General features: G+C 46.7%; 1 protein-coding gene across 1 annotated transcript; it reads right to left on the bottom strand.

Moving 5' to 3' along the window:
• Positions 1-711: 711 nt before the first annotated feature.
• On the bottom strand, positions 712-24,208 carry susd6 (sushi domain containing 6). The gene is given in 7 exon segments (XM_071519904.1): positions 712-3,276; positions 4,232-4,710; positions 5,764-5,902; positions 6,207-6,401; positions 7,007-7,201; positions 24,011-24,098; positions 24,101-24,208. Coding segments are annotated over 7 exon segments (1,194 nt in total). The 5' UTR covers positions 24,173-24,208; the 3' UTR covers positions 712-3,250.
• Between the last annotated feature and the right edge of the window lie 262 nt (positions 24,209-24,470).

Raw genomic sequence — 24,470 nt, forward strand, 5'->3', positions numbered from 1 at the left:
AGGTCACTCCAAAGTCTCATCAAGCAGAGCAGCATCATTCAGGAAGCACTTCTGAATCAATATTCCAATAAACAAACACGACCTTTGGCCGAGGCTGAAGGGACTTCCTGTTTGCAGTGGTAAATGTTTGACTTCACTTGATACAAGGAGAGTTTAAATCACAATCCACTTTGTTGGCGTTAGGAATTGATGGGGAGTAGATGGAGTACGCCCTTAAGAAAAAGAACTGTAGTAAACCTGCAATGCATTATAGGAGGATACTAAGCCTATATACAAATCACAGCAAAAAATATGTCCCCATCAGAATATTATAGGGATGTTATAGTGATATTATGAGATAAAAAAAATACCATAAAGTATGATATGGTTGCTGTAAGCTTACTATTGAGTACCACAGGCACACTACAAGTAGCTATAGCAATATTATGGTCATTATTCATTGAGGTAGTTGCTTCCAACAGATATTGAACAAGGCTGATATATCTCTTTTTGTCTCTGGAGTAGATGTATTGGCTTCCCATGTGTAGAACAAGGTTCAGATCTTCCAGGCTGCATTACACGGGAAGCTCATCCAAAGCAAATTATCATTATATTCTTTGGACTGATAAGTAGATGCATATCGCCAAGGTTAATAGGCTTCTTGGCAAAGCTAAAAAAAAAAAAACCTCTTGGACACAGTCAGACATGAGCTTGAATAAATGACACCTCATCTTCCACACTTCAAAAGAAAGCTTTAATTAGAAAGTTATATACACACTGTAAAATTAAATTAAACTTTATACAAATATTAAATTACTATCTTCACACCCACTGCCATGTACAGAGGAAAAAAAACCAAAGCTGAAAGCATTGAAAGTCAGAATCAAGATGTGTACTTTTTTTTTTTTCCTGGTATTTTTCAGGGAAGCGACACCGTACAACAGTGCTTCTGGACGCAAAAGTTCATTTCAGATTTTTTTTTTTCTTTTAATGCCATAACATTTAGATGCCTTGCAGCAGAAGAGAAGCAAAGGAATAGTGAAATATTATAGGTGCTTATAGGTTGTTTACTATCACAGTAGCCGGAAAAGCCTGGGGGAGGACAGAGAAAGGACGGACATTCTTTTAGTCGTGTCCAAAACAAAAAAAAGTCAACTCATTGATAAATACACAAGACAGTTTTATGCATAGAATAGAAAAGAATAGAGTAAGGCCATTGGGAAAACAGAAGATGTTGCAATATTGTAAAGCAACAAATATGGAGATTATACACCAAAAAAAAAAAAAAAAAAAAGGAAATGTACAGGTCTAAGGCAACATTCTCTGTTTGCATTAATGTAGCCATTAACAATGACAGACAACCACTAATGAGAAATAAAGAGCAGTACAGAAACGATGACAGGTTGCTCTGTTTTCTCCAAGCAGTTGGGCTTGAAAAGTCATTCTCCGTACCCATTGGAGTCATGCTGTTTCCAGGGTGACCAGCTCAACCATTTCAAGTGGTTATGAAAACGGAGGGCGACCGACAACGAATAACATGATTCTCTCTCGTATTTGCGCTTGGCATTAGAAGGAGGGGGGGGGGGGGTATATATCATAACTTTCTATCACTGCAACCAGTTGCAGTAGTGTCAGTAATGCGCAGAAGTGGAGTCGTAAGTTCAGTATGAAGGCAGATGTGACCCAGTTCCACTAAGGAGACTTCTGTTTTCCAGCCACTCAGCAGAAACGATAAATATTGTAGTTGGAGAATAAATGAATAATACACACATTGTGTACTGGTCTCATTCCCTATAGCGACGCCGGTTTGTTCATGTGACTTATTCAACGCCGAGGGGGAGATTTGCTAATGGTGCGAGACAGGGGGCCATTGTTGAGCCGGCCTCTGATCTGCACAGAGGCAAATCAGAAGGAGGCTTATTTCGTATGGGGGGGGCCTAACATATGAGGACGTGTCCTCTCTCTTGCCTAGCTGACACACAAAGATACAGACGCACACACACACACAGACACACACTCTTGCAAACCCAGATTCAGCATCTCAAAGCAGAGCCACACACCAAACAATAAATAGAGTGGGGGGGGGGGGGGGGGAATAAACACAAGACAACCCCAAAGTTCGGTCATGCGCCAAATCGCCAGGTTGAAAGACAACCCCCCCCTCCCCGGCTTTCAGACAAAATATGTCTCCCTCCCCTTATCAGACAGATACAGGCAAGATGTGTCGCACAGCTTCACAGGCAATTGGTGCGCCTTTGGAAGCGAAACACCAATCAATCCCAGTCATGCCGACAGAGAGGGAGCACCTGACAGATACCGGGTGCGGTTGGCAACAGAAAAAAAGCGAGAAGCATCTTTTTTTTTTTTGTTAGCTCTGATACGACGCCGTGTAAAAGATTGCGCCCCGCTTTTTTTTTTTCCCGCTCTTATGAGGTGGTTCTCGATCCCTCTATCCGCACGCTAGACGCCGACGGGATACACGGGTAGCTAGAGAGAGAGAGAGAGAGAGAGAGAGAGAGAGATTGGGGCAAGAGAGGAGGGCTTCATGCTTCATTCAGAGCGGGCCACCGTGCCTATGACAGTGGTGACTAGAAACAACATGCAGTATTCACAAAGAGGGCCGCGAACACCAGCCGTCTCTCACTAGTTTTCAAGTACAGCGGGGGAGACGCTTCTGCACGCCACAGCAGGAGGAGTGAAAATCACAGGTTTGTTTTTTTTTTTTGTTTTGTTTTGTTTTTTATCCGCAGTAATCCCAGTCAAGAGATGACGTGTCTCGGGTTGCTGAAGCCGGAGCGCTGTCAATAGAGAAGTACACCTGGGAGGAGGCGAGTGTATATAGTAATACATGGCCTACAGTACACAACCTTGACTCAGTATGTATGCTTTTGCTCATATACACAGGATCTACAGGATTCACGTTGAGCTGAAACCGCTTCGTGAATTAGACCCGGCGGCCGGGCCGTAGCGGACCTAGGCGCCCGTCGGTGCTCCGTCATCGCTTAGGGTGCGAGAGAAAAAGGGGGGGGGGGGTGCGAGTCGAGTTTTTTTGGTTGTCCGGCTTTGCTGCGCGTGGGTAGCAGTGGCAGAGCGGGCTGCGTTGGGAAACGGGCGTAGTCGTAGTCTTTTTCTGCACTGGATGCTGACGGGTTCGGGGGGGGTGGGGGCGGGGGGGGGGGTGGAAGGAGGTTGACAGCCACAGTCAGTCCTGGTCAGCAGTAAAGAAGAAGGCGGGAGATAGGGGCTCTGCTGCTGAGGCTGCTGGCAGGCTTCATGCTTCCTTCAACAGGGGAATATCTGCAGGGGAACAGAACAGATCAGACATATTAGAAGAGCGGTGCAGGGCTTCGAGTCTTGAAGTCTCAATATTACCTGCTAGGTTGTCAAATTTTTTTTATTCTTTTTCTGTCCTGATTCCATTTCACGTAGTACGCAGTGAGTTATATCCCCCGAAACATTTGAATATGGATGGATTCAGCAAAATGACAGTGAAAGGGACACTCGGTCAATATTTTATGTGAATGTAGGATCTGAAATTACCACCTGCCAAGCGCCAAATGCCAGTAAAATGTGTCTTTGACAGATAAATCAATGAGGATCTCTCGCCACACTGGCCAGTAACTTTTTCAGACGATAACATTTCAATGCCTCGGGTATATTCAGTCTTCGGTCTTAACGTGCTCTCAAGCTTTTCTCCTGCTGCCCACCGTACACACTCTGACTGTTAGCCAATCAAAACAAAGCAAAACAATGGCTCTGTATCAAATACACTCCTGATTGGCTGCTTGTCACGCTGCTCTACACAAATCAGGAGTGTCTAAACACCTGCAAACTTTCCCTCCTGTTTCTCCACTGCGTGGCCGGTTAGCTGAAATTATTCTATCATTCAGTATCATTATTATACTATCATTATTCTAACGTGCCGATTCAATTCATGATGAGTTACAAACTTGATCCATTGTGGAAGTGAGTCACCAAGTTTTAAATTAAAATACTGAATCTGCTCTCGTCTCTTTATTGAATGTTTCACACAGTGCCTGATTCGATACAGGTAATAGCACTGAGAACGGGTAGGGGGGATATATTTCTATATATATATTAATTATGTTGGCTAGAAAAAATTATTTTGTTTTAGCAGCCCTTGGCAGGTGAGCAGTTAATTTAGACTCTGTGTGAATGACTTCATGTCTTGGGTGAGTAAGCGTATCTCTGGAGTAACCCGGCACCCTGCTCCCTGACCGCTGCCTCTTACCGTCGGAGAACTCGTCCGCGGAGGTGACAGAGAGCAGACTGTGCTGGTCGCTGCTCTCAGAGTCTCTACGGAGGGGCAGGGGGGCCGCGCACGCACCCCCGGGGTGCTCTCTAGCCCATGACGATGAGGAGGAGGAGGAGGAAGAGGAGGAGGGGGCCTGATGAACCAGCGCCGTCTCCGCGTGACGCCGGGAGGAGAAGGACGAGGAGGTGGACGGGAGGCAGAAGTCTAAGTCTCTGTGGTGGTGGGTCCTGCCGGGGCCCTGGCCCCCCGCGGCGCCCTGGGGGAGGCCCTCGGAGAGCACGATCGGGACCCGCGACTCCGGCGCAGGAGGGGGAGAAGGAGGGGGAGGAGGGGGGGGACTGGAGGCGCTGCAGGCCCCCCCGCTGCCGTACACGGCCTCCTCGTAGGAGGGCAGCGTCACCTGGACCCCCTCCACCATGATGGAGCTAGGCTGGCCTGAGATTCCCTGCTCCCTCCTGGTGGAGTGGGGAGAGAGAGAGAGTCAGAGAGAGAGACAGAGAAAGAGAGAGAGAGGCAGAGGGAATGGGGGCAGAACAGAAACCCAGGCTGAGTTTTAAAGGCATGCTGCAGTCATGTGTGTTGCGTGCCACAGCAGTCTCTCTCAGCGGAGGTGATTAGAGTCGATTGTGCAATCCTCTTTATAGCAGGCTGCACCGAGCCCTCAGGCCCACTACACAATCAACAAGAGTGCCAATGAGCATTAGATCAAATCACTCTGGCCTTTTTATCACAGAGCCACAGCAGGGACTGCTACTGACCGGAATGGGTTTAACTACTTCTTCGTACTTTTACTTTCATTTCTCAAGTACTCAAGTTTTGCAAGTCATACCAACTTGCAAAACCAGTTGGCAGGTGCAACTCTAATTGCACTAGCCTGTGGAGTATCTTTCCTACATAACTGCCTTATTTGCATAGAGTAGATGGTTTTAACGGATACATTTGATGTCTGGAAAGGTGTGTAGAAGGAAAGAAACATGACCAAAGTCTTCCAAAGAGAGAACATTTAAGATGCAACGAACATTTAAAAAGGTAGCATTTTAACATCAATAAATCACTAACACATACATTTTTAATGTGGCATTAGTATAATTACTGTAAACAAAGAAGACCATCAAAGCGTCTACACTGCATTTTACATTGTGTCCCATTGGGTTGGATTTCATGGTGGATTGTTTTATGAGACAAAGCAACATCTTCTTTATGATATGAAGCAACGGGATTCATGGGAAATGTGGTCTTAATCTTGAGAAACACTAGCACTAACAATACCACTGGTGTGAGAAAGACTTCCAATCATCTTGACCATGATCATCTTTGTGTACCGTGATTATACCAAGGTATCAACAACTGCCTACATGACACTGATATTTAAAAATGCTACATGTAGCACCTTTACTTGGTTTGAAAAAAGGTCCATTTAACAATGAAATTTAGGGTGGGCATTAAAATTGGGGTTAGGTTAAGATCACAGTAAAGATTTAAAGTGGTAACTTGTGTGTGTGTCTCACCTGCTGTGATGGAAGGACTTGAGTTTGGGCTGTAGCAGTACAAACAGCACCACTAACAGCAGGATGAGGGCCACAGAACTGGCTGTGGACGCCACAATGGAGAGAGCTGGCATGCCCAGCGGAGAGCTCGGCTCCTTGTCTGCGGGACCCAGTGAGAGAGAAGTGGAGAAAGTGAAAGAAAGAAAGAAAAAAAGAGAGAGACAGAAAGAGAGGGACAGACAGAAGTTAGGCAAATATACATCCGTCTCCTTATTCAACTAGTCAATAACCATGCCTTAACTAGGTGTATGAGGATTGCCACTGATTGCCAATGTGAAATACACTGAAGATTTAAAAGGGAACACACAGCTAAATTTCCTGCATGCACACATAACTAACTACGCATGTACACGAACAAAAACAAAACACACACACACACAAACGTAAGCGGAGGCGACACACACCTTGGCTGAGTCGGCAGCTAATCTGCATGGGAGCGTCCCACTCGCCGTTCTGGCAGGTGAGGAACTTGTAGTCTCCCTTCAGAGCGTAGCCCTCGTCGCAGAAGTACTCGATGACGGTCTTCTGGGTGAGGCGGTGGCAGGGGGAGGGGTGACAGCGGTAGCCCCCGTTCTCCGGCTCGGTGGGGGGCAAACACACTGGGGGAGAGGCAGAGGCAGCTCTTTAACAGTCTGGGCTGTTGCATTATGCACCAGAAACTGCGGTTGACAGAGATTTCTCGGTGTGCGCGGTGTTGATTTCTGCGGCGTAAGTGTTCAGATTTCGGGGGGGGAAATTTCTTCATGTTCCCTGCTGGCTCTGAGGGGATTAAGTGTACAGGTTTTGCCTATGTGTGTGTGAGTCTGCATTCATTGTTCAAAACCACACATCAAAACCATATAAAAGTGTGTAATCCTCACTGTTGGGACATATGATGGAGTGTGCTATTGCATTAATATGAGATTGTATTTTTATCTTTGGTGTCGTCTTGCATGCTCAACCTCGTAACTCCGTAAAGTCAACTTTTCAGGAATTGAAAAAACTGTTCATCATCCCATGAACTTTTGCAATTATGACAAGGGCTTTATGTGGATTGGAAAGGTGTGTACTCATTCAGTCAGCACAGACATATTCAGCTTGGCAAATAGGATGACCATTTTTAAGATATTTCAGAGACTGCATAGACTTTAAATTCAAATTGAAAACGAAAAAAAACCCCAAGCAACAAGGCTTTCAGTATGCAGCAGTGTTGTGTCCTGCTCACCGTTGCTGCGGATGCAGCGCGGGGGCTGGTGGGACCATGCTCCGGAGGTGGTGCAGATGATGGTGGTGGATCCGTCCGCGGTGTAGCCGGGCTGACAGCCGTAGGTGAGCAGGGTGCCCGGGGGGAAGGAGCCCCGGTTAGCCTCGGTCTGGTTCACCAGGTCTCCGTGCGTCACGTCCGCCGGCCGCGGACAGCCTGGAGACAGAGAAAGGAGAGGAGAGAATAAGAGTTAGCGGGGGTGTTCAGGGGCCTAAATTAGGGGGTCTTAAAGTTTGGTTTTCTGAATAGGACCCAAATGAGAAATTCAGCCTCTTCCTCTGGCTCCAGGCTGGTCCCTGGCTCATGTTATTTACTCCTGTTATGTAGGGAAATACCAGCTATAGGCTGGCAGCCAATTTGGGGTCCTGACCCATATTTTAATAATGGAAGGTAATAAGGTAATTATAAGGCATGGGAATATACCGAGTGGAGTTAGAGGCTGCTTCTAGAGGGATCCCATCTTAATTCTCAATTCACACAGGGATTTCCTCAGTGTATTACAGGCCTGGTGGGCCACCTGGGCTAATTTGCTTCACCATGAGGCCTAGATATTTGAAAAATAAATAACGTATCGTAATAACGTAAAATAAAGCATCTATCATTTCTAACATAGCTTGGGGTGGCTGGCTACATCGAAGCCAAATAAAGAACCCTGATAATAGTCCTGTTTTCCAATGCCTTTCTGGTATTACATTAATATGGGGCTGGTGGAATATTGTGCTATTCTATCATTAGCTGACATAAACCTGCCACTAGTCGCCTCCGTAGGCAGTTGCCACTGGGCCAAACAACTTTTCGGAAGGAAACTCTGTCAAGTTGACAGGCTGAGCTGCTAATTAAGGCTCTGAGGTATTGTTACTTGAAACTAGGCTGCATTTTACACAGACAACAAGGAAAACACACTGTGTCAAGGTGACAAGGTAGGTGGAGATAGCCATGCTGTGCAGTACAGAACACCTTGAGTGCCTATAGTGGATTAACATGTCACAAGTAGCTTCATCTAGATCTCATTTCTCTTGATTATCCCCTGCTCATTAAACTGTCTTCATCCCATGCCAGCATCGGGTCTGTCTGTCTGACGGTGAGACGGGATCTTTAGTGGGGCTCACTTACTGTGTTATAATGACAGACTTGAAGCTCTAAGCCAGCCAATAAAGACAGGATGAGGCAGGAGACCTAAAGTTAATTGCGCTTTGATCCACTTTCCCATGCTCCATCTATGACGTTGCAATGTCACGCCAGGTTGTGTGTATGTGCGTGTGTGTGTGTGTTTGTTTCATCGCAGTATGAGAGAGCAAATTACCTCTCTGAATTTGTGCCAGTAAACTCCCACTGCGCCTAACACTCCCCAAACACACACACACACACACACACACACATACACCTTGGAGCTTCAATCTGGCGGGAGCAGAGCAGCCTATATCCAGCAGGTCTGACATAATATTGCACCACCTGTGCAAACAGAGACATGACACAGCAGGAGGCTGACTTTACTTTCAGTATTACTGATCTTAAAGACTCATGTGGAAATCAAGGGTACGAACACACCCACTTTATTGGCACTGATCTGGCTCATCTGTCAAGAGGTAACCATTTGGGCGAGGTTTCAGTGGAAATTTTTCAATACTAAATGTATACTTCAGATGCTTTGAATTCTATTTGGCTCTCAAACACGTAAATTATGTTATCTCATCTGCCATAGAAAGTGAAAGGTTTTCAGTGTTTCATTTGTACATCGTCATTTGCTTTCTTGAATTGAGTTAATAGTATGTGCAATAGATTTTTCTGAGTAGCAAAGCCCAAAAACAAAACTAGAAACTTGAAACAGCACTGACAGTCAATACTGATGGACGTATTTACTTGGTATGGTACCAGTAAGTTGACTATTATCATTCGATCCTCAGTCTGAGTAAATACATTTCACAGTGGTCTAGTACAGTGTCCTTTTGCTTGTCTGTGATATACAAGCAGACTGGCACGGCAAACAACCACTTTGTGTTGCCTCTATGTGTGTTTGGAGAGAGCGAAAGAGATAGCATTTCCATTGCACCTCCTCTAAAACATCCTCTAATCTCTGGGGGGGGGGGGGGAAATGTGGCTCTAAGCTGGCAGCGCAAGATTAAATGCAAACACTCAAACGTGCGCTCGCCTACGCACACACGCACACACACACACACACACACACACACAAAGACACAAACACAAAGTCAACACCCACTAACAAAGACACTCCCAGGACTAAGTGGTGTGATACCAAAAATGGGTGTGATGGCGTTTGGTCAGGGACAGATGTTTAGTGTGTGTGTGTCTCTCCGTGCGCTGGCTCAGTGGAAAAAACACCCGACACAAGGCAAAAGCAAAGGCCTTTAAATCGTTGACACACAAACACATGCACTCTCTCTCTCTCTCTCTCTCTCTCGCACTTGCACACAATCCGCACATTCACATACACACACACACAGTTGTTGGTCTGCTCCTCCCTGCGAATGACATTTGACACCGTGGCCCGAGCGGTCGTCTTTTGAGATGCTTCGGGGCGACTAAAGGCCCCCCCCCCCCCCCGAGGAGGAGATGGTGCTAATGGAGGCGGTGAGGGTGATGAATTGATGACCCCAGGCTGGGAGGCAGCGGGGGGGAACGAACAGGCCTGGAGGGGGGCAGTGTGGGCCAATAGCCTCTAGCCGGCAGCCACTTTAATGATCTTTTGTGGTGCCCCTGCGAGGCTGTTAATAGAACTATAGATGACTGATGAGTGTTAATGGGATTCATCATCTTTTGCTATAAAGGTGCTTTCTCATTGAGCTGATGGACTGCCGTGGAGACGTATACATGTGCAAACACAAACACACACACACACACACACACACACAGCGAGGTACATGTATGCACTATTTGGAGGAGCGGTGGGGGTATGGTGCTATGTTCTTGTCTTTATGCTTCAGTGTGGACGTTAGTAGCAACTAACAAGGTCCTAAATACATAATGAACAGATACGCACACACACACACACACACTTCTCCTTCCATGCTACATCTCCTGAGAACAGCACAACTCAAATTCGTGTCAGCTTAAAGGAGCAACAAAGAAAAGAGAAACAACATTGATAATGCAGTGTCAGAAAAGCGGTAGTAAAACTTAAAGCTGTGCAGAATTTTGACTTAAACCCGCTCTCCTATGGGATTATACTTCTGTGTCGAAAGTAGTCACAGACTCGATAGATGGAAACTCAGATCGAGACTGTGAGACAAATACGTTCAACATCAACAGTGGAGCTCAGCTAAAAAAAAATCTGCCTTTGCAAATTCTGCAAGTCACCGAAGAGGGAGAGAGAGAGAGAGAGAGAGAGAGGGGAGAGAGATAAAGAGAGTCAGAAACAGAGAGGGAAGTGAGATTGTAGAAAGGAGAGGAATCCGTATCTTCACTGAGCTGTTAATAAAAAAATGGGAGGTTTTCCTTTTGGACCCGATTTGTCCTAGTGACACCTATTCAGGAGGGTCGAAACCCCTGCTAAAATTGAACTCTAAAATAAGGACACTCTGGGGAAATGGAGAGGGGTTGGCGGTGCTGGAAATCCGAAAAGAGAAAAAAAAAAAAAAAAAAAAGAGATTACCGGAACAGAGAAGAAGAGCGGGGCTGGGGAGGCAGCGAGGAGAGTTAGACAGGAACTGAGACGCGGAAAGAGAGAGAAAAAAACACACCGAGGGGAAACCGCCGTCGTCAGAGACCGGGGGAGATACGTCAGCTTCTCGGAGCGCTGTGGCCCTGAGCGATGGGAAGCCGGGGAGAGACGTGCAGTGGCAGGTCGACTAATAGTCCTCCATGTGAGGGAGAGGCTCTGTACAATAACAATGGAAGGAGGAGGAGGCGGCAGCCAGCTCCAGTACATACCACACTGGGGGTTGGGCCGGCAGAAACGGAGAGAGACACCGTTCTAGGCGAGAATGAACGCTGGTTTCGACTCCAGAGATGGTGTAGAGGTTAAGATACGCAAGCTTGACGTCTCCATCTCGGCCTTCCTACTGTCTCAATAAAGAGAAAATACTAACAGGGGGTGGGGGGTAGACTGAACACTCTCCTTAAAAAACAAACAGAACACTGATTACAGTGCTAAAGCGATGCCAGAGTGGATTTGTGTCTGTATGAGCACGCCTGTGCTTTATGCCTATAAGGAAGGGAGTGAGTCACGGTTTAAACACAAGCTGCTCTCCCACTATTCTGATGTTAAGTGTTTGCTCAAAAGAATGGGTGTTTGATAAATGTCAAAAAAAAAAAACGGCAATGACTAAAACGGAGGCGTAAGTGCCTTTTTGCGAAAAGCTAGTGGAAAGAGTGGGCAACACAGTGAAAAGTGCGGGCATTTTTAAGACAAAGAAAAAAGTCTGGCCAGTCGAGGGAGGGAATGTCTAGTATTTTGCATGTTACGGTGCTTTTGTTTTGAGACGATTCAAAGCCCAGCCTGCAATGCCCACTGAGCATGCAAGACGTACAAACTGTGCTTAACCTTTGGCATGCGGCGTGTTGAATTAAATAAACTGCGTGCACAAGGAGGTGAAACCGCTACCGATCTTCTGGCCGCAGAATAGTGAGCTGATCAAAGAGCTTAATTGTCAAAAGGTCGGGAGTATTCCTTCAAGTGGCGGGAGGATCGGGGCTGGGACAGAGCACCCGGGAGGCTGATTGCTAATCCCGACATCCACCGCCTTAGGGCTTGCGCCCCGGAGGAGACTCGGGGGCCGTGGGGGGCGTTAAAATCCCCTGCCTCGCTGTGAATATCTCCCCTTCCCCATCTGCTACCGGTGGCACTGACGGAGGGATGGAAGGGAAAGAGTGGAAGGGGGAGGGCGAGGGGGAAGGCAAGGGTCTTAGCCCTCTCTGCCCGGGCAAATTAAAATTCTAATTATCCTCCATTACAAGCTGGGAGCGCTCGAAAGCAGATCACATTATTGTACTGATGACTTCTGCAGCCAGCTGTTTGGGTCGCTCTATAGAACAATAGGCCGTGAGAGAGGCGGCACTTTCCTGTGTGTGTGTGTGTGTGTGTGTGTGTGTTGGGAAGCCGGGGAATGTGTGTGTATGTGTATGCTGAGGGGGGGCTTGTGTGTGTGTGTGTGTGTGTGTGTAGGGGTGGATTAAGTCAAAGGCCGAGAGGATGATGATGCTCTCTCTGGCCTGGTAAATATGTTTTTGTTCCTTTGTCGGCCTCTAAGTCCTCTGTTGTTGTTGTTGTTGTCGTCGATGATGATGTTGTTGTCGTCGCGGGACGCGGGGGGGGAACGGAGGGTGTTTTTGTTTTCGCCACGTTCCCCTGCCTCTCCCCGCTAATCCGGGGGATTTTTTTTTTTTTTTTAGCCAAGCTGTCGTTATTAGAGTGCAGTACAGTGCAGTAGGGCCCATAGCGTGGTACTGTTGGAACGGATAAGAGGGCTCCCCCCGCTCGCTGCTGCCACCGGTGGATAGCGGTTAGCTGAAATGCTGGAAAGAGATGAAAGATGGAGCGAGAGTGTGTTGAGGCGTGTGTGTGTGTGTGTGTTGAATGATTTATCGGATTCACGGATGCTACAAAACGAGAATGTTGAAATACTTACCTGGAATTAATTTCACAATACACTAGTGAGAATGAGCCATCTGTGAGACATGACTCCCTCAATCCCAGAAATGTAAAATGAGAAGATTGGTAAATAGTCCAATGGGGGATATTCCCACTAGCTTCCATTGCAGACCTAGTGAAAGTAATTCACACATCACCTAAACGGTAATGTAGACTAGAAACTAGAAAGTATCAGGTGAGTCATATCGCGACTGCACAATGTTATGAAGCCGAGAATGATCTCTCGCCATCGCTTGTGCTCACTCTCTCTTTCTTTCGTTCTTTCACACGTACGCAAACATCACAGATGAGCTTTCGGTGAGTGACACTTCGCACTGTATAAAGTGACACCGCTCAATACGCCGGGGCTGGGTGTGTGACACGGAACTGTAACATGGGACTGTTTGATGTCTGGGGAGAGCGATACTAGCAGTGTCACATTCTACTCTGTGCGAGTGTGAAGTCGTCATGCAGCGACGCCGACACACACACACACACACACACGGTCCGATTCACCTCCGCTCTCATATTCTGTCCACTCATAAGAGCTGGGCCCTGACTGAAAGAGAAAGGCAGACAGAAGTGAGAAGTGGGAGAGACAGACAGAGAAAAATACAAACTTAAAAAGACACTTTGATGGAAAAAAAGAAGTGGCCAAAACAAACGGGTAAAATGTAAAAAAAAAAAAAACAGCTTAAAAGCAGGTAGAGAGTGAAAGCGCAATACAGTTGAAAATCACGGCAATCTAAAGCACGAAGCTCATTTTTTCCAAAACACACTGCTGTTCCATTCCGACTCCTGGGCTTCTGGGGGAAGGTGGAGGGACTTGACTGAGGAAGGGAGGAGGAGGGAAGAAGAAGAGGGAGGGAGGGAGTGGGAGGGAGTGCGAGGGAGGTGCCGGCACGTTTGTACAAAGGCACATGCCTGAGTACACACAGATACAGGCGGACAGTGCGCTCGGTATGCAAGTGTGGGCTGCATGTGTCCCGAGGCGCCTTTGCAAACAGCAGGTACTGGCACCCTATCTGTGTGTGTGTGTGTGAACGGGGGGTGGTGGGTTATGAGTGCAAGCATTAGGGAGAGCATTGAGCCTTCGTTTCGTCACCCAACACACACACACACACACACACACACACACACACTCCACAAAAGCCCGACCCGTGTGCCTAGCGTACACTGGTGCCAACGGCAATAGTGTCATTTGTACAGTCAACAGGAAGCTGGCCAGTATAACATGAGTCAAACAGCTGTGAGTTTCCAAGAGAGCACTTCCAGAGAACTGCACCGTCCGCCCTGCGCAGGCCTTCCTGCAGCTGCGACACACACGCGCGCACACACACACACACCCCCACGCAACACACACACACACACCCTGGGTGAAGGAAGTCTCTAAACAGACAGAAACATCCTCCCCTCTCGCCACCCATTCCTCCCCTGCTCCAGCGAATTTAACAAGAAGCCACGTGTGCTGCCATTACACCCCCATTGTTCCCGCTCGCCGAGGGGAGGGGGCACGCCGACAGATTTAAGCAGCGTGCCTCCGAAGAGGACAAGAGATAGCTTTGCATTTGAAGGGTTAAATATGCATGGGAGGCCAAAGGGGGCGAGGGCCACAGGGGATGTTGCCATTGTGTGACCCCCTTAACTTCCCACCCCCACCCACCCGAGAGATACACATACACACACACACACACTGCCCTCTAGAAGCAGATGGGTGGACGTTGGGCGAAGGCTAACAGTGAGCACCCCCTTCCCTCTCTTCTATCTCTCTCTCTTTTCTCCCTTTCTCCCGAGGACAGCTGGGAGGCAGACATTCCTTCTTCTCAGCTTTCAGAGGAAAACAAAGAGAGTGTGTTGGGACCCCTCCTACACACACGTGCATGTGTTCAGACACACACACACACACACACACAAACCCCCAACACTGTCAACGCAACTGTGGACTGATCATATTCCAGCAGTCTGGGCCTGCCAGCCAGCAGAGGTGTGAGTGCTGTGCTTGGGACATTTGTTCCCTCGCTGAAGGTGAAAGTCAGAGAGCTAATCCCAAACCCTGCTTACCGGGGCTGTCATGCTGAGGTGTTGATAGTACCAGAGTCATTGGCGAGGGCAGTCGGTTAAATCTGTCTAGAGCTGTAATGGTATGGGAATTTGTAAAAAAACAGTGGTAAGACAGCAGCTTAGGCCTCAGCTGTCTGTTAAATAAACTTGACTTGAGTTGACATTGTCCTTACTGGCCAACTTATTTTGCCAAACATGGGTTGTTTGGTGAACAGATTTAGTTAAGCACCCCGGCTATGAGGAAAGTAGCATAAAACAAAGCAGTCATATGGCAGAGAGCAGGACGACTGATAATGAAACAATTATTGTGTTTTTCTGGTTCATTTCAGATAACAATAGGATACATGATTGTGGTAACGTACACCTGCCAAAAACAAACAAAGAGGCAAGAAAAAAACACAATGAAACAGTAAAAACAGATAGAAATGGTGTCCCAAACCCTGCGGTATGCGTCCTATGATCGTCAAAGTTCAACAATGCGGCCATTGTTCCAGACCTAAGTCCGACTTCACCGCAGTGGAGTGTAACTGGACTTTGACTGAGCAACTGCTTTGGCAAGTCACCAAGAGGGTGAACAAATGGCACCCAGCATCGGTGTGTGTATAACCCCTTCAACACATGCTGCCTCTTCTGTTTAGGGCGGCATAAAGATTATTGGCAGTTTCACCTCTGCTTGTCCAGTGTTTTTCACTACAGTGCATTCTAATACACTAGCATGCTGTGCATGTTTAGTAGACAAGTAACTGCAGATTACTTTCACCTGAAAATGCACCATAGTCCGTTAAATACTGAAAGTGCTACTGATCTCCTTATCGCACAAGGGTAAGCTCATCAAAGGGCTTATTTGCCAAAAAGTCAGCACATTCTTATAAGATAAGTCTACTTACAACGTTGTATAGCGAGGAACTGATTCTTAATTGTGCGATTGTCCAAATAGAACAGGACTGGTATCATGCAGATAGTCCCTGCTGATAATGTGTAATAACCTTCGACAGAGTAATAACCCTATCTGTGGATTTTGGCACAAAAACTGAAATCGAACTTGCTGGGATTACTAAATCAATTCTACTGAAAAGAGTAGAAAAGCTAGGATCACCAGCAGCCTTTATCCGTCTTTGATTGAGACAACAGTATATTAAAAAAAACAAAAATTGAGGTGGCAAGAATACAGGAGTTTTGTGTGGGAAAAAAACCTGAATTGACAATAAAACATGTAAAAAAAAAAAAGAAAAGAATATCCCCACTACAAAATTTCTAGCTCCTGAACACCCATCTGCAGGCTGCAACACATCACCTTCAGATAAGCTTACACACACACACACACACACACACACACACACACACTCTCAACCAGACCCTCTGTGTGGCCTGTTCATCAACAGCAGGCCATATGTCATACCTATACACACAAGCAACCATATGGTACAAACCAAAGATGTCATAGGGTCCACAAGCAAGTCCCAGCGAAAGAAGCTAAATTAAGTCAAACATGTAGGTTCATGTCACGACGAGTCAACTTTAGTTTAAAGCTTTGAACATTTGCTTTGAGAATGCATGGGTGCATTGCTGAACAATACATTAGCCCAAAGGTTGCATTTTATCCATTTTTACAATACAATCAATGAGTGAAGTAGAGAGAATGGAAAGTGTCTGGTAGATATACTTCCCTCAAGCCCAAACATACTAGATAACAGGAGGAGATCAGTTGTAGTGGGAAGTCCAATGAGAGACATTCCCACTATCTACCATCTATCAACATGGGGCACATACAAAGTACATTTGATACTGCTGGCTAGCACTCTGACACAGTAAACAGCTTGTGGACGCATACACAGATATGCAACTATGTCATCACCCAAAGCCTGTGTGACCGAGTGAGAGTTAAATGTAAGCAAGTCTCAAGTCATTTCTAAATGTCCCAAGTAAGTCATAAGAAATCACATCCATGACCCGAGTCTGACTTGAGTCTACGTCATAATGACTTGAGTCCACACCTCCGGTACAAACAGACATGTGCACATACATACAAACATACATACAGTACACATACACGCTTCTCATACATCCTGACCCAATCATCCAAATGGACTCCAGTGTAGCCTATACAAAGACCTTCGCCATTTGGCTGCTGTTTGTTGCAGAGAGCTGTTTACAGATGATGTAATACGGACAGAGGGCATTAGAGTGGAGCGATGCCAACTATCCCATAAACATCTCCACACTCCATCTAATGGAGCGTGCAGGATGAGGGATAGGATCAGGACAATACAAAAAAAAACAAAACAGGAAATAATGGGAAGTGGACAGGAAATAATGAATGTTAATTAGGGCATCCCGGTGGCTAAGCTGAGGCTAAGGCGTTTACCATGCACTTACAGTGTTATTAGTTCAACTCTGGCTCACAAGCATTGTGGTCAGCAGGTCGGTGTAGCGAGTAGGGAGACTGTCTTTCAACCGGAGGACCCAGGCTTAAGCCTCCGTGCCAGCAACCACCCACCCTGCTGAAGTGTCCTTGAGCAAGACACTGAATCCCTACCAGCTCCTGTGTAGGGACTCTACACTCTGACCTCTCTGTGGAGGGGGATCAGTGAAGTATCACACATGCCTTCTTTTTCCTCCACATCTGCTGTCTCTCTCCAATATCTACTAAAGCAGAAATGCCATAAAAATAATCCTGAACAGACACCGATGATGTTGCCATTTCTGCTGACCTGGAGCCAGCGAGAGAGAAACCGCTGTACTGCTGTTGCCATATCGTCCTCCCCTCCTGTGACAACAAGCAACACGAATGAGGCAGGACAGCACGTGCGTAGCCCAGCCCTTCCCCTCGGCTCAATGTCAGCTAGTCTATCAGGTCAAGCGGTTCACATTATGGGCTGCCTAAGACTCGCCTGTGTTTGAGTGTGTGCTCTGCGGATAACTTCATTTTGAGGGAGTAGACACCGTTATTGACTCAGAGCCTCCGACGAACCTAAACTCAGTCAACAGGATTTGTGTGTGATGCATACAGTAATGTGTGTAGGACGCACGGTGCCTCGCGTGTAAGCCGGCGAGCTTGTTTGAACAGGATGCTGCTGTTGACTAACGGTGTGATGAAAAATCGGCCCACACCGTTTCAGTGGGTTTGAAAACACACATCAAAAAGGAGACGAGAGCGGAGGAGAAAACAAGAAGACGAGACGGAAGAAAAAACGGCAGAGAGGACAGAGAGACGGAGGAAAGAAAGCCGGATAGAATGTCAGACAGAGAGGGGGATCGGAAAGACGGGACAGGATGGAAAGAGGAAGGAAAAAGGGCAAAAGAAAGAATGAAAGAAAGAAATACTGAAAGAGCGAAAGAAATAAGAACGGAGGCAAGAGTGACAGAAGACAGAAGAGACTGGGGGATATATTTAGCAGCTCATTAGTCAGAGATGTCCTCTACTCAGCAGGCTGGTCCCTCAGATGAGGCCCTTTGGAAATCATTATGACTGCCTGCCGCTTCAGACAACCACACGTTTCACTGGGGAAACAATTTACAAACTCACCCCGCCCTTTACGCCGCTCCGCAAAGACACTCGGGTTATGGACGGAAGCCCTAAAAGTAAGATTACAACTTGGCAAAGCAACAAGACGCGTGTTTGCCACTCGTAATTGCACGGGGTTTTGACACAAAGTCCGTCGCGGTATCACGAGAATCAACCGGGAAGTTAAATGCGCTTCCCGTTAAATGCCCTTCCATCACATTTGACCGTTGCGGTGCGCCTGCTGCTGCTAGCGCCACTGCTTCCTGCTCTGACATTCATTAACCTAACTATACAGCATCTGTCATCAGCGGAGAGCCCACACACACACACACACTACTAAGACAGATTACAAGGAGATGGTCGCCACAACACACTGCGACAAACTGCAACCGCAAAAACGCACATCGGGAAAATAATCTGAATAAAGAAAAACCCCCGCCTCCCTGAAATAAGACGTCAAGCAAATATATGAAAATGACAAGGTTATGATTAGCGTACAGCGGGCTAGATTAGTGGCGGTGGGTGGGGTGGCAGCTCGACGTGGCCGGCAATCATCCCTGCCGTTTGGGATCTGCTGAAAGTAATGGGACTGTCCGGGTCAACGTGAATGAAACGGTCTCGCGCCGTCTGTCCGCACTGCAGTATCCGTTTCCATGGAGCGCTCCTTTGTCTGGCAGGGCGCTTCAAAAAGTTTTCCCTTCAGGGGCTCGATTGGGTGGGAGAGCCGTTAAATGGCGCGGGAGTGAGAGCAGAGCTGAAGTGATAAACACACAGGTAATGGAAGAGAAAGACGGATGGTTTGCGCGACCAGACGGCCGCTAATGGTCTCTGGTCTCACCTGGCTAATGGCTGGGAGGTTGGAGGGGAGAGAGGGAGAGAGAGAGAGAGACAGAGAGACAGAGAGAGAGGAAGGGGAGACATTATAGAAAAGGAGCTGTGCTGTGCTTGATGTATGCACATGCACACACACACACACACACACACACACACACCCAGAGACACAGTCAGTTAGCAGTCCTAATTGCAGACTGGTGATCTAGTGGAGCTGCAGCTTGCTGTGGTTTGGCCTGTGGCATCCGACACCCCCCTAAAAGCCCTCTTTGTTCTCACGTTTCAGAAAGGAGCCAGCGGCCAGCATATTGCTTTACTCCTTCTGCCTGCCTGCAAACTGCCTTGCTAACCGGTCTTCAGGGGACTATTTTGAACAGTTAATTGTATGAGAGCCATTGCCGCCCCCCCCCCTCCCCTCCTCACGCTGTATTGTTTGCAAACCCAGCAAACTTTCTGTGAGGGCTGGTAACCAAGAGTGTGCAGGCGGAATCACATCGAGTGTGGCTTTTTTTTCTACGCCTGCCTCTTTGCTTTGCTACAGAAAAGCAACAACTTTCAAAGACTGCAGTTGTTTGAAGATGCCAGAAGTAGGGCATGGTTCGTTTTGACATTTTCCTCTGTGGTCAGAGCAATGACGCTATGCTAGCCACTAGAGCCTAGTCTGTTATTACAGAGAAAAAAGGGAGTTGTCGAGCCTTTTTCTTTTGCAATTCAACTTTCGAGAAAACGTCTGCACATCCTCTGGTTAGTCATACACATCGAGACAAGTATTGCCAAAACAAAGCGATGAGTCTGTGCAACAGCCACTGAGCGTTCTTCATTGGACTGGGAAAAATGTATTCAAGTCAAGCCAAGTATGGACAACAATCGATTGCCAAATCAACTAATCTCAGAGGAAATCAGGAAGGCAGTTCTCCGCTCTTTCCCTTTCACTCGCTGCTCTTTCTTCTGTACGTAGTGACTTCACTTTTTCTTCTGGGCCTGAAGGAAGCCATTTCCCGTTCTCACACGAGAACATACATAAACGTCGCCGCCACACAGAGCACACAGCAGGCCTGTTTGTGGGAGACTTCTGGCCCTCGCTGCCATTTTCCTGTACAGCTTTTCTTCAACTTCAGAGGACTGTGGGATTCAGAGGGCATTGTTTATCTATTTGACTGCACCTACGCGGATCACGGCCCCAAGCCACTTTGCCTTCTGTCATATAATGCAGTTACAGTAGATACATGGCATGTGATCGTATGAATAGGCCCTTTGGCGTCCAAGTTCCCATCCTCACTCTTCTCATTTCTGACTCACCGTCTAGGCCCACTTCCTCTGGAACAAAACATAGACAATGGCTCGACTGAAGCCACGTTACGAAAAAAGGGAACTCACACCTCCGTCACTGCATGTTTATGCTATTATTGTGAGGAAGTGGCTCTTTTTGTTTAGAACTGAACTTTATGTAGTTTACAAAAGGTGCCTTAGCAGGATGTCATCAGATGGCCTCAGAAAAGCCTGGGAACAAGTGGTATTTGCACTGCGCCCTCAAAATCCTCCAGACTGTTGGCATTTATCCTTTTCATACACAAAACCAATGAGCTGCTTCGCTGCTGTGTTTGTTTACTGGCACCCCACTTGAATGAACAGGATATTTTGTTTAGCTTGTTGCTACTTTTGGAAGAATGTCCTGAAACTATGCAATCATACACAGATTTAAGGGAGCCGTTTACGTTAGCTTAGCAGATTAGCTGTTGGCAGCAGAACGAGGCATGGCATGACTTAGTTTTTGATTAGTTACATTCTCAAAATACCTTACTCTATTGTTCCAGTGCATACAGTGTAGGCCTAATGAGTAGAGAGGACAGCTTTTTCATATATCACAAACGCTGGCTTTCACATGACATGTGAAAAAATGCCATTCTGACCTTTCGACTTCGAACACAAGCCACCAATGAAGAAGCTTCAAGCTTTCCCTTCCCGTGTGAAAGGGAGCGAAAGTGGGAGCGAAGAGTATCTCAACCTTCGGTGTCTGTCATCCACTAGCTTCATCTTATTCCTTGTCACTCGAAAGCCCTAAATCCCTAAAATAATAATCTCTACAAAAGACCAAAAGTGACACATCAAAAACGAGACGAAATACAAAGAAACGCAGCAGTCGTTTGATTCTGCTATGTGCTGTACGCTGGTCTCTGGTGTTTAGGGCTTTTGTTCTAGTATGCAAATACTGTACATTATTTCTTAGTATCCATTTCTATTCATACCACACACACTGGTATTTGTATGGGTCTGGAATAAGCCTGTCAGCAGTGATGACATTTCATATTCATGAAAATTTCCAGCGCAATATCCATCCCTGGTATACGTCAAGGGATTACCTAAGTGAATTATGTATGGAGGGACATGAGGAGTGGCGTGGGAGAGTGAGAGAGCGAGTAAGAGAGAGAGAGAAAATCAAAATGAGGGCTTGGGCTAGTGGACAGAACAATCATTAATACCCCAGGAAGATGATGACTTGATGATGAAAAAAAAAAAAAAAGGCTGGAAAATAAGCATCAGTCCCTTATCTTCACGATAATCTGTCATTGGAGATTTTGTTTCATCCTTTTGGTAGAATTTTCATATCATACATATTTTTTCATTCACCCACAGAATCATAATTTATGCCGACATTCATATATTTTCATCTTTTTCATTCATATATTTCTCCATAATGCCTTCTAGTATTCCAGTGGTCGGTTGTGTTATATTTAAATACACCGCATTTGCGTTATTCTTATTCATATTCTATTTTCTTGGCTCTATCCTATCTAATTTCCCCTTAGGGACAATTAAAGTTTTATCTCATCTTATGTGATCAGGATCCCAAAAAAGCAAGAAAATTCCAATCTTCCATTCAAAGGGGAGTTGTAGATTTTTGTTTAAAAAACAAACAAAAAAAACCTTATACCTTTTCTCTTTAGCTCTTATTTCTTTCCCTAACACTTCCCCATCACACATGATCTTTTTAAGGACACATGAATATTCGTTGCTGGAGAGTCTCTGACCCTTCCACTTCTTAATATTAGTTGCTTGTAATACTGGCAAATTGAAGAATAGTCCAGTCTCACTGCAACACAGTTTGAAAAAGGGGGTTTGGATGTACTGAAGAGCCGTTTGAGAAATATCTGTCTACCGCAACCTCCCAGAAATGTCATAGCGCTGTCACTACCGCAGCACCCATCGTGAATGGATGGACATTAGTTGGTGCAGTAGAATACTGCACACAATTCATATTTTTGGTACTCATATTGTACATATTTTTTCCATGTTTTTTTCATCATCTCGAGTAGTTCCACTGCTGCCCCTTTACACATACTTGAGTAATACTTGAGTCATTACCTTTTCATAATTTCATTCGAACATGTTCTAGTGTTTAAATTGTCAGTTGTGATATGTTTACACAACCCTTTTTTTTTTTGCCATTTTCCTAATTATATTCTATCTTCCTTGCTGTATTATTTACTGCTGCAACGGCCCCATGGGGATCATTAATGTTTCATCTTATCTGAAAATTTGCTTGAGAGTTGGATGGAAACACAGCTACTGATAAATCTGATGCCACCGCTGCCTTCCTGTCTGTGTGTGTGTGTAAGGCAGGACCGGAAAGACAGGCAGGGCATACACAATTGGGCGTATATGAGGCGTAACATCCACACATACATACAGTGTGTGAAGTAAACAGAGAGATAGACTGCCACGCATATCTACAGACACATATACACAGAGCACGTGGCCAGGCATCTGAGGACATTTTCCTAGGCAGTGTGTGTGTGTGTGTGTGTGTGTGTGTTGGACAGAGAGAACGTGAGCGTGATACCAGCCCCTCTGGGCTCTACATGAATCATGCGAGTTACATAAGAAGAAGAGAGACGATACACTTGGGATCAGGCAGCGGCGCTCCCACCCGACCAGCCCTCCATCTCTCGCTCCACCTCTTTCTATTCCTTCTGTTCCTGTTTTTCACATACACATATTTATTTAAACATTATTTGAGGCTGCATTAAAAAAAAAAAAGAAAAAGAAAAAGAAATCAATTAAAGCTTTAAAAACATCCTTGGGCCTGGAACATCACTACACACACACACTCACTCAGTCAGTCACACACACACACACACACACACACACACAGTCTGCCTGCTCTCTGTGGCAAGGACATCTGGCAGCTTTCACAAGCTGGCTGTGTGTGGGGAGAGTGTGCGTGTGGGTAGAGCGTGTGTGTGTGTGTGTGTGTGTGGGGGGGGGGGCATGTGTGTGTGTGTGTGTGTGTGTATATGGGGGAGGGGACTGGAACGTTGGAGGACTGGAGTGAAAGGAAAGCTGGCACAAGCGAAGGGGTTCAGAGAGTACACACCACCAGTGTTGTATTCCTTTTGAGAGAAACAAAGGACACAAGCCCCGGGGCCCTGTAGTGCTTGATAAATACCTTTTTTTTTTACCTGCGGTGACTTTAAATCCCAAGTGTGAACCAGATTTCCCCTTGCCGGACTACGCCGGATTCAATTTGAAAACCCGACACTTCATATTCCGAGATAGCCGGAGATCTGAGGCGGAGAGATAACACCTGATCTGATGGGTCTGTGTGCAGTAATGACCGAAGCTGGCTCGCCGTGCTAAAAGCTCTCAGAGGACGCCAAATGTCATGGCTGATTAAAACCTCATGACAGCAACGTGACCGCAGACACCATCGTCTCTCTGTTTGACTCGGCGGCGCGGGGAAACTGTTGTGACTCATTAGGGCAGCGAATGGACTCACAGGGTGGGTGGGAAGCCAAGCAACCTGACCGGCCCAAGGGTAAAGGAAGCCAATTTAATCTAACCGACCTGCGAGACGAGGGGAAAAATAACCTCGATCAATTCACGAGAGACGGGCAAAGATGGAGGGTTAGTCGATGTGTGTCGCGTGCGTGTGTGAGAGAGAGAGGAAGAGAGAGAGAGTGAGTGAGTGTGTGTGTCTTACCTGATGCGTGACCATGAGGGAGCAGGGTGAGGAGGAGGAGGAGTGCGGAGGCAGCCAGCCTGTGGGCTAGAGAGGAGGAGGAAGAGGAGAAGAAGAGGAGGAGGAGGAGGAAGAGGAGGAGGACGGGGCTCTCGTCTGAAATGCTACCATTCCATCGCACATCTTTTCCTCCGACGACCGGCGCGAGTCCTCTACGGCTTAACCTGTCCGGGCCACACAGAGGAGGGGGACGGAGAGGGGGGGGGGGGGGAGAGGACGTGGATTACTATCAACGTTCAGCAAGGATTACGTAACCAAAAGCAACAGAGAGACAGAAGGAGTAGAGAGAAAGAGATATGAAGGGTGTAGGAGAGAGAGTGACAGAAAGAAGGCCAGCTCTGCACATCATGACGTAGCAGTTGGATTACTGTTCTAATGAGTGCATGACTGACTCTGAGAGTGTGTGTGTGTGTGTGTGTGT

This window comes from Centroberyx affinis, unplaced genomic scaffold (genome assembly GCF_046629955.1).
Source record: "Centroberyx affinis isolate AG114_WGS23_722 - 3 ecotype Tasmania unplaced genomic scaffold, CSIRO-AGI_Caff_v1 ptg000749l_1, whole genome shotgun sequence".
NCBI classification, from domain to species: Eukaryota; Metazoa; Chordata; class Actinopteri; order Beryciformes; family Berycidae; genus Centroberyx; species Centroberyx affinis.